The 11,602-nt window shown below is 39.5% G+C and overlaps 1 protein-coding gene across 1 annotated transcript; it reads left to right on the top strand.

The window, feature by feature from the left end:
* Positions 1-6,816: 6,816 nt before the first annotated feature.
* LOC134204490 (GPI ethanolamine phosphate transferase 3-like) lies at positions 6,817-11,121 on the top strand. Its single transcript, XM_062679309.1, has 3 exons — positions 6,817-7,312; positions 7,527-10,508; positions 10,614-11,121. The coding sequence occupies exons 1-3, from the start codon at positions 7,136-7,138 to the stop codon at positions 10,806-10,808; spliced, it is 3,354 nt and encodes a 1,117-aa protein (XP_062535293.1). The 5' UTR covers positions 6,817-7,135; the 3' UTR covers positions 10,809-11,121.
* The last annotated feature ends 481 nt before the right edge of the window (positions 11,122-11,602 follow it).

Below are 11,602 nucleotides of genomic sequence, written 5' to 3'. Positions count from 1 at the left end.
AGTGCTAACTGAGAACTCGGTTAAAAATTTAACAACGTCGGTAAGCCTAATTACAGAACACGGTAAAAATATAGAAAAATCTATAGAAACCGAGAAGCTCGGTAGTTAACATTTTTTGACGTTTCATTTTACAGAGAGATCGGTAAAGCATATTACAGATGTCAGTATTTTCCCAACTAATAACCGAGCTTCCGGTATAAATATTTTTTTACAGGATAAAATCAGTAAAAAATATTACCGAGGTGAAATTCTAGATTTAAGTGTGCACTTTTGGCTGAGGGTCCACTATTGGGCATTTTACCCTATATGATCGAGTCCCAGAAAACGGTTATCATTATGGTCAAAACTATTTATATCAGGCAACAGTTAACTTAAGGTTCTAGCGCAGACAGACGTTCAAGTTCAACTTACGAACCTGTGTAAAAAAAATTTTGGGGTTGTATACAGGACACGACCGCTCGACGTAAACTACGTAAAACCAAATACATATGTACAGTAAACTGAACAAGTCATTCCGCTCTATATAGAAGAGAAGGAACCATCCCACCGACACTACTACCTAGTTTTAGCAGCCCCTCCCACTCTGTGAGGAAGTAGGGACTCCACTGTCTAGCAGCTGGACCACCCCATTCATACACCCCAGCCAGTTCAATAATTGATAATACCCTAAAAGTAGGCAATTACCAAGGATTGGAACACGCTGAATAGGGGATGCATGATGCATGAAAAAATTAAAAGTTTCAATAGTTTAGCGTTGATAATCAAAAGCATCAATACTACTGGCAAATTGGTGGAGAGTTTGCGAATCAATTGATATATAAATCATTAAAATCCGTGTGCACGCAGCGTTGAAAAGACGCTACGTGGGCATCGGGCCATAAAGAGCCAACGCGAAAGTTCCGAAAAGATGGTAACAGCATACACGCAGCTTCACTATTCCTTTACTATATCGTGGCATGAACTGCAAGTAAAGTGATTCGCTTAGCTACATTGTAAAATTAGTCGTTCAGATAAAAATTATTTTTGCGGCCGTGCGGGGAGATCTTTGTTGAGTGTTTCTGTTTTGCTTCCATGTTTCGTTGGGTGGCAAACGCGGGTGAGGTAGAAAGCGATATGGCAAAACGTCAGTTTTCATGTAGCAATAAGTTGTATAGGCGGCGCTAGCGTGCTATGCAATTCCAACGTATCCAGTTTTCCACGCTGGGCATAATGGCGGCTGCTATAAATAAATCTGACAGTAACTGCTTCCGACGCTCAATAATTGTAATCGACGCTGGTGGTATCTCAGCAACCATTTTCACATTGTTTATTTATTGTAATCAAAAAGCTACTGCAGTAAACACGAGTCTCAAAGAAAATAGCGGAAAAATTGCAAAAAGCATATGATAATCAAATACTTATAACAAATATAGTACATACGCTTTTTCGTTTCAGGTTGAAGAATTGAGTTGACCTTGAGTTTTCCTATATAGAGATTATAAACAGAGACCTACATGCAATTGAAAATTTTAGCATTCTATGTTGTCAGCATTTTGAGACAAGATGCACTTGGCTGTGTGTTCTGGTTCGATTGTGTTCTGATTCGATTGTTAAAACTTGGGCGTTGCGTTGCATATTTAGAAAGAATAGAGTAACTATATTGGTTTAAGCTCAATAGATGTCACCCACGCCACGCAGTAATTCGGTTCAGATGAAAGTTCTGTACTTTCTTTTATAATATTATATTTAGATTGACCCATCAATGAAACTTAAAGGAGTTCTGTAAATTTTAATCCTGAACTTGTATTATAACACATATATTATAAGAAAAAAAATCATCGATACTAAGCCTTGCTAATTAATACTTTATTGGGACCGACAAACACTGACGTGCTGAAAAAGCTTATGCGTATTTTGGAATGATGTGTCGCGGAAACATATCTTCTAGTAATAATTATTGATATAGACATACTCTTATGCTGTACCCAAAGTTCCTTAATGTAAAACGAAGCATAATTTTCGGCCTAAAACTATTATTCCTTAGGTTGGTTGGTTTTCGCATTAATGAAGGAGACGCCACCTTCTGGATTTGGAAGAGAGGTTTGTGATTCCTCCGAATCTATCGGTCAACTGCGGTGAAACAATGGACTTTGTTTACTGGAGCATTGGTGTCTTCGGCCAGTTTGTCTATTCGGTTGGCTACTCGAACGTTCCACGAACTCGAAGTCACGAAATTGCAACACCATGAATAAAAGTTAACGGGCTGCGTTTGCATAGGACTTGTAACCAGAAAGAAAACGTGCAGTTCAGTGGACCCCTTTAGAACTTTTAAGAATTTTGAAGCCAAAATGCGTTGAAATTAATATTGCATATTGTATTGTTATTCCCATGCTGCATTTGGACATGTCATGTTTGTAATCTTTAATCAGTAAAGCTCCACATTTATAGCTGTTTCAGAGCGCGCACACGCACTACTTCAACCTACGAAGAATTACTTCAACCTAAAACGAAAATGCATAATTATATTTGTGATATTAGTCAAGCTTAGAACTAGTTTAAAATTATCTGAAACTGGTTACAAAAAATCTCCGTTTTCTTCGAGTCTTGCTTTTTCCGATAACTATAAATAAACATGAAAATGGTTGCTGAGATACAACCGGCGTCGATGACAATTCAGCGTCGGAAGCAGTTACTGTCAGAATTATTTATAGCAACCGCTATTATGGCTAGCGTGGAAAGCTGGATATAGATTTGAAAATTTACACAAGAAAATCGAATTCAAATGTATGAGCTTAAACCACCGACGAACCGACGTGTCACTCCACAGAAATTAATTCAAATTTGCAGCCCACAACGCCATGATGAAAATACATCGGACACTACCGCCACCCCCATAATGGCTCGCGAAGTTTTCATAGCTCAGCCACCAACCAACGTGTATTAATATTGCAGCGGAGTTGTGTCTTAGCTCATTTGACAGGAGCGATCGACCGCGAAAGCGAATGACCGTTAAAAAGTGTGAGACAGTCAGAGAGCGTCAGTGACACGTCGGTTCGACGGTGCTTAAACGTCTGTCTGTGGTTCTAGTAACCTTTCTGCTTATGGTTTTAGGTGGAACATATACCGTATTTAGTGATGTTCTGTTATGGTTTACAATTATGCGGGAAACACTCTCCCCGCATAATTCTGGACTGTAATTGGACCATCTCTCAGATCATTGCTGATAATAAATAACGTTACTTCTACTATTCAGTTTGCAGTTTAAAAGGATGATAAACCAACCTCTACAGAAATGGTTTTTACTGTATAGTATACTGTGTTTGGCAAATCAACCATATGAGTAATGGGCGGTTAAGTATAATTACTGTACAAAATAGGCTGTTTTCCAGTACATTTTTTTCGATGCACAATATATGCTATGGTTCACTTACAATCCTCATTTTTCGATAAAACAGCATAGGTTATAATATAGATACAGTAAAATGATATATGAATAAAATCGATGGACCGTATCTCTTATCTTTAATTAGTAGGAGCAACCATTGGTATTTTTTCCTTTTTGTGATGAAAACACGATAAATATGCAACATGCTAATTATGCTTTATTTTCCACAAACCTCACTAGTATGAAAGGCGGAATGCATGTTCCTGATTAAAGTAATTGGATGTTTTATTATATATACTTGAATAGAAGCAATAGTATAATTTAGGGAACCGGTAGTTTGATACCTGTTTACAACGACGAACGAAAGCCGCAGCCGTTTTCTTGGTATATTCGCTTTTCACCTTGAACAGAGTTGCTTGTCATCCAGCGGTACTGCGTTCCCGCGTCTTCATGCGGTCCTTGTTAATATCCAGCTTCAAAATGAGGCACTTCACCTTCATCTTCGATTGGCATCGATCGGACACTAAACTACAGCATCCGAGGGGCGGATCACTCGCGCATTTTCGAAGCAGTCATAAGTATTGATGAGCGCATTGGAGTATTTTCAAGCATTTTATGTTGCATTGTTGCATTGGAGTACGCATTCATGCATTTCACAGTGCATTGACGCATTAGTGTATGCATTTCAATATTTCTACCATGCATTTGTAATAAACACAGCATCCGTTTCGGTTTCGTACTTCAAGTTTGACGTGCGCTTGTTGTGTTTTCGATTAGAACTCGATTATTCGCGAAGTCGAAGCAAAATTCTTCGCCCAAGCACTGAGAGTTCTTTATAGGGTTTCACAGTAAAGAAACAGAGAGATGGGGATGGCGGCCATGTTTCAATCAAACTCTGACAGATAGCAATAAGATTTCCCACAGGAGGGAAGAGCAGAATTTTCTTCGACTTCGCAAATTCCCTTCATTATTCCTCACAAAGAAAACATAGTTATTTTATTGAATCATTTGCCGTTCGATTGCATGATGAAGTATTATGACGTAAATATTTACACTATTCATAGCGTGGTTGAAACAATCCCACAGGTCTACCTGTGTCTACTGGCAAAGTGGGGTTAAGTCGCAACCTGACAAAATATAAAATGATCATTGGTGATTTATTGATCAGATTTTTGAAATGATATTTATTTGAAAAGGTGGAAAGTCTGCAAAGCAACTGTAAACATCCCGCGAATTTCTCGCTGCCAAGGGGAACGACACAAGTTTTTTAACATCCGAAAAATCCCTACAAGGACTGCATGTCCCACAAAACAAGACAATATATGATGTGCGGGTGTTGTCTTTTCTTTGGCGAGATATGCAATCTTTTTGATCCACCATTTCTGGATGTTCCATTTCTGGCTGCACCAAATATCCTTCAAATACATGTCGTTTTGCAAAAATATGAAGGTTGAAACATCGTAGCCCAGGTTTTAAAAGTACTCTAAAGGTAGCTATTTCTCCTGCGATCCTCCATTCCGGGATATTCCCGCAATTTGCAAAGTAGAACCACTTTTTGCTCTCGTCCTTGCCAACAACCATTGCGAGCAGGTAAAGTTCAGCGCTAGGTTTAGCGTCTTTTACCGAATGAAAACTCCGTCAGTTGTACCAATTTTTACTAAAATCAATGGCAAAAGTTAGTATTGTGACTTTTGCCCAAAAAAAAACAACAATGTCAAAATATGGCGTCTATATCTGTCAAATCAATCAAGTGCAATTTGTGGAAAAAACGCACTTTATAACGAATTGAAGCATTTACAGTGCATTATGTATTTTATACCGAAGAAAATTTCTAAGTGCACTTTGTATTTATACGCATTTTTGAACGCATGAAGCTTTTATTCGCATTTTTTTTGCGCATTTGATATTTTATGCATTTTTTAACGCATTAGATTAAATGGCACATTTTTGGCGCATTTTTATCAATACGTATTTTGGATTCAGTCAAAATTCAAAGTGATTCGACCCTCGACAGCATCATAGTTCCTCGGGTAAAAACTTCCTGCCGTTTGTGTTTCTTGCGACGCGATGCGGTATCATTTTTGCATCAGTACCTGGGCAGCCGCATCCCTTTCTTCAAACTGCAGGAAACTGTGGGAAACAACAGGATGAATTATTTATTTGGTTAGAAATTGCTTTTTTTAGCAGACAAATTTGATAATATTCTTACCTTTTTAATTGCGCAACAAACTAATTACTCTGCACAAACATAAAGACTTGTTTGAGAAAACCCAGCATTAAACACATCAAAACAAAACCTGACAGTCGTACGTTTTTCAAAAGATACACACACTTATTGCAGAAGAAAAACGCTTACCATAGTTTTATCATTGAACCATACGGTTTTGAAATGTATGTGTGGAATCGCAACGAAATATGATTAGCTCCAGAGGATACATGATTATATCATAGCTGCATTCAGTATTGTTACTATATCTGTTGATGGACAGCCATATTCAATTACCATTTTCTTTTAGAACAAAATCAAACATAGATTATAAAAAACTGTATAGTAACAATATATTACGAAATTACTGCATATGGTGTCGTAGATTGAAAATTTAATATGGTATTTGTTTTAGATAAACTTACAGTCATATTTCAAGTCGATTATTATACAGATAGTAACCATTTCGTTTAATTCATATGAATAATAATTACAGTAAGGCAAACTGTTTTTATTTATGCGGGTCGTGTCTATTCCATTTCCATTTCCAATGCAGATAGTCAAATCTAGAGGCCTGAATAAGAGAAACGCGGATAGGTATGTGCCGCCAATCGAACCGTCAAAAACAGCAGCCAATCGAGCAGGAGACCTGTCAAGCAGCCACAATATTGGCTCAAATACTGAAAACGGCCAAATTCGATTTTATGCAATTTTTAAATAAACAAAATTGAATGTATTTTACATTAGTTTGCAATAATATATGCAAGCCATTTATAGATTATGAAATAAAATTCCATTGTTTATTGGATTCTATTGTGTAGGTGGTGTGGACACATAAAATAGCGGATTGTGAGATTTTGTCTACATAAACCATTTCTTCCTTTTCATGTGTTGTTCTTTGATGAAGAAGATTGAATGCAGTGTTGGCAGAGTCATATTTTCTATCCGCGTTTCTCTTATTCAGGCCTCTAGTCAAATCATAGGACTGTAAGGTAGGTTCTCCCGATGGAATCTCATAGCAAAATGTTTACATTGTGCTGTAATAATGCAAAAATGGCTGGATGGTCCAGTATTGGTTGGGGGTTCACTATTGGTCATTTTACCCTATTTGTTTGAAACAACAACTGCTCGACCAGCATAAATATTGTGACCGGGGTGGTTATGCTCTTAAAAAGTTAGACAACTGCTACAGAATCCATCTCCTCTCATCAGCTGATTGTCAAACTGCAAGTGCGGTGTGCGAGACGACAGTTTCAAAATCAAAACATCAGTGCAATTTTCCACTTTATCTCGAAAAGTTTGTGTGTATAGAATTGGATTTTTGGCTCTTAATTACCTGAAATTATCACTCCGAGTGTTTGAATATGTCTTAACATCGCGCTAGTGGCGGAGAGTAGACGGTTTTATCATCTACGTCCACAGCAGTATCTAATTACTGCAGTGAGTCAAAGGGGCGTAGGAGTTGTGTAATCTGCCGCATTATCTGATGGAACGCGTTTAGATTTGGATAAATTAGATTGATAAGGTCTAGGTATAAGAAGATTGAAAGGAGTATTGGCGTAAAAATGGCAGTGGCTAAATCGTGGAGTTTTGTATTTGTGTTCATGTGGCTGTCGTTTCTTCTGGGAGCCGGTATTCATCTGTTTTCGAAGGGATTTCTGCTGACTCGAATGGCGCAAACGGATTACAATGTTTGTACCCTATACGATGATTATCGATGTGAAAATGACAAGGATTATAAGGTAGAGACAATTACAATTTCCTGAACCGCTAGTGTTATCTTAATCTATACATTTGGGTTTATCACTGAGGGTCAATTTCTTCCGTAGGGTTACGCTTACATTTTATACCTCTGTAGACTACTGTAACAGAGATGAAAAAATGGCCCTAAAGAATATCCGATGTCTTTATTAGATAATAATAGTTTGATCATTTAATAAGAGTTCTTATTTTTAGGGATCCTGCAACGGTTCTGAAAAAGTGGCCTCAATCTTGCGAGATGTAAATCAGTCAGCTAGCATCTGCTTGCCTCAGAAAAGTAAAGTCATCCTGCTGGTAATCGATGCCCTTCGATACGACTTTGGAACATTTGATGCTGATTTGAAGCATCCGCTGCCGTATCTAAATAAGCTGCCAGTTTTAATGGAATTGCAGAATCTCTACCCGGATCACACTCGAAAGCTGAAATTTGTTGCTGACCCACCGACTACGACGATGCAACGGTTGAAGGGTATGACGACAGGAAGTTTGCCGACGTTCATTGATATTGGGTCTAACTTTGCCTCGCCAGAAATTAACGAGGACAATGTGGTTGATCAATGGGCTAGAAACAACAAAACGGCAGTATTCTTAGGCGATAGTACTTGGACGGAGTTGTTTCCGGGACGGTTTAAGCGGAAGTACGATTACCCGAGTTTCAACATCCATGATTTAGACACGGTTGATCGCGCGGTGGAGAAGTACCTACCGCGTGAAATTGCTAAAAAGGATTGGGATGTGATTGTTGGGCATTTGCTGGGAGTGGATCACTGTGGACATCGTTATGGACCACTGCACGATGAGATGACACGAAAGTTGAACGAGATGGATGTATTGATACGAAACGTAACAGAGCAGATGGATGATGAAACCACTTTGATTGTGATAGGCGATCATGGAATGACACAAACTGGGGATCATGGAGGAGAGTCTTCAGATGAGGTTGATGCGTTATTTTTCATGTATTCGAAGGGCTCCCCACTGCTACCCCAAGGATATGATGAACATGTAACGGAAATTCAACAGATTGATTTGGTACCACTTCTTTCCACCCTACTTGGTGTGCCAGTTCCATATTCCAACCTGGGACAAATCAACTTCCAGTTAATTCCTGATACAAAACTGGACACATTTCTGAAATATCAATTAGCCCTGTTGCATTTATGGCAAAATGCACGTCAAATACAGAACTACTTTCAGCAGTACGCCGAATCCAATAGAGGAACATTTACGGTAGATCAGTTGGATGATTTCGACAACAAATTTCTCATGCTGACCCAACGGGTCAATACGGTCTACACGGAGGCCGCTTTCCAGAGCTTTTCAAAGGATCTTCGCCTCTACCTCAAGGATATTTTGGAAAGTTGTCGCGAGATCTGGGTCAAATTTGATGCGCAGATGATCTCGCATGGCCTTTTAGTGACGTTCTTGACATGCTTTGCTACTTTCATCCTGATTGCCTACTCTACCGCCCATCAACTGGGACAAATATTCAACGGACAAGTGATTTACTATATTATCGTGCTAAGCTTTATGGCAGGAACATCTGGGTACTTCTTTCATCAGGATTTGAATATGTCATCGGCAGAACATGGATCGATTTTCTTTGCCTCGATTGCCTCCATAGGAATTCTGTGTTTTCTGATCATTCAAAACTGGACCAACATCACTGAGAACATCAGTCATTACAACCACAAGAAGAACTTCGTCACAAGAATTTCCTTCACCTTCACCACCTGCGTATTCTTTTCAAACAGTTTCATCATCCAGGAACAGAAAGTATTATCGTACGTATTGATTGGATTCTTTATTCTCGCCGTGTACAACATACAAAAGAACAGTCAATTCAAGATTGTGCGCTTCCGGTGGCCTACGTTACGTAAATCTATCTTCCTGAAGTTGCTAGCGTTGGCCTTGTTTGGAATTTCGCTGATTCGTTTCTCCAGCAACTATTTTCGATGTCGGGAAGAGCAAGGTAACTGCACGGATTATATTGTAAAGGCACCTACTCCGGATGCCAGACGCAAGTCGGGTCCTGAATTCGACCTTATCCCTATTATTGCCCTCGTTTGCTACATCATCTGTGCTCGATACTACCTCAGAGCTTGCGGAAACCTCACCGGGAACTCATTCAATATATTGTTGGCTCGATATGGTCCACCGCTAGGTGTGATTTGTGCATGCGGCCATTTTACGTTAGCTATGAACAACACTAAAGGCGTTCCTCAGATCCACGTCGATGCTTTTGCATGGACAGTTTACGTTCTTTTAGTAATACAAATCATTACCATCTTGATTCGACCCTTGATGATTTTCATCTTACCGAAGAAGAAAGAAATGATGAACATTCTTTACGGAGACCAATCGAACCCAGCACCAGAAATCTACCGACAATTACGTGACAGTTATAATTCTAAGACCACGTCAACCGTGTCGGATGAAGTTCCTATTGTTTGCGGTCTGGCAACTGTCTACTCGTCCGTGTTCATTTCAATTGGAGTTTTTATAGTGATCCTGCTAGCCCTTTTGCTGGGTTCGAACGGGACAGCCGGTCTAGTTATCACCCTCGTCGTAACTATTAGCTATGGAATCATAACATCCATCCTACAGTACGAGAATTCTACCAACCTGCTCACCTGCCTGCAGCCCACCTTCACAACTTTGCTCGCCTGGATCATTCTGATGCAGTTCGGATTCTACGCCACATCCCACCAACCCACTATGTCACAGATCGATTGGAACGCGGCCTTTGTTGGCCGATCCTGGTACTACGACAACAACAACATCCTGTCCGCCGCCTTGGTCCTGCTGAACTCTTTCTCCGTTACATTTCTCCTTTCCACGATGTACCCGCTGATCATCTTCACGCCGTTTTGTGTGTACACCATGTGGCCATTGCTAGCCCAGAAGATTTATCAGAAAACGCCCGGGACGAAGCGCAATGCGAAGGGTAGCTCGCGAAAAACTGAAGCCGGTACCGTGGAGTACCGAAGTGTTACCGTTAACAAGCAGGACGACAACAATGAAGACGCTGGAGTAGAGGAAAGCGAGAGATCAAGTAAGAGGGCGATCGATTTCGACGTAACCAAAGGCGAAATTAATCTGTACGAGAACGAAAAATTGTTTGTCGGGACCGCTTTCAAGACGGGTTGCCAGCTGTTGCTGATTCAAGGAATTCGGGTTAGTGCGATGTTGCTTAATAGATGAATATTTAATAGTTTTTAGTGGAATCAATCGTCGTAAGACGAATTTATATTATTACATTTCATGGAATTATTCTTTTAGATATTCTGTGCCATGTTTGCCTGTACTCTGCACTGCCGCCACCTAATGGTGTGGAAAATCTTCGCACCCCGCTTCATCTACGAAGGTATCGGAAGCTATGTCGCCTTCATCGGTCTCAACTTGGGTTTCTTGTTGTTGCTCCGGGTTCACCGTGCAGTGAACAATCTCATCAGCCAAATAAATAAGGAACGGTAGATTTACGAACAATCGATTCTTCATCATCATCGCCTTGTGAAATACAAAATGCGACGTAGCAAGGCAATCTAGTCTTACCATCGATTTCTGTATTCGGTATAATTTATTATTTGCATTTTCAAAAGCGTAAAATATTATTTATTGAGCGACAAATTTGCTTGAGAACGTACAATTTACATAATTATTAACTCATCATTAGTAATTAGGGATGCGCCAATAACGTCCAATATTTGAAGTATTCCTGATTTATGCATACTTTTGGACCTACCATTCAGTTAATAAAGGAATTTGCATAAGTCATTTGGCTTAATGCATCAGCTAAACTAATCTGCGCTTTAAATTTTTCCGAACAACCAGATCGAAGACGAAGGAATTAATTTCATCTCCTGGCGATGGGGGTTTCTATTACTTTCGACTGTAATTTAATGCTTTAGAGATGGCTTTTTAGTCTTGACGAAATAAAAACACTGTGATTTAATCTTGCCCGACGTTTCGGTCCGTTTGGGACCTTCCTTAAGGACTCAATTCTTACAGGTTTATCCTCAACTGTGGTTCTGCTAAACCATTGATTGCCACGAGGTCAGGATTTTCCCACATAAACGAGAGTGGTTCGAGAACCGCGTTTATGGTAACACCCGTAACACCCTTTCCGCTCATACTTTGAGTAGAAATGACCGATAAAGCCGATAAACAAATCATTCACCACAATTACGGTCGTAAAATCTGTTTCAATTATGAAAATAAAATTTGGCTAATAACAAAAAAATGAGGTTCTATCCAATAAGATCAAATCG

Source organism: Armigeres subalbatus, unplaced genomic scaffold (assembly GCF_024139115.2).
Source record: "Armigeres subalbatus isolate Guangzhou_Male unplaced genomic scaffold, GZ_Asu_2 Contig623, whole genome shotgun sequence".
NCBI lineage: Eukaryota > Metazoa > Arthropoda > Insecta > Diptera > Culicidae > Armigeres > Armigeres subalbatus.
This window is presented reverse-complemented; position numbering and strand designations above follow the sequence as displayed.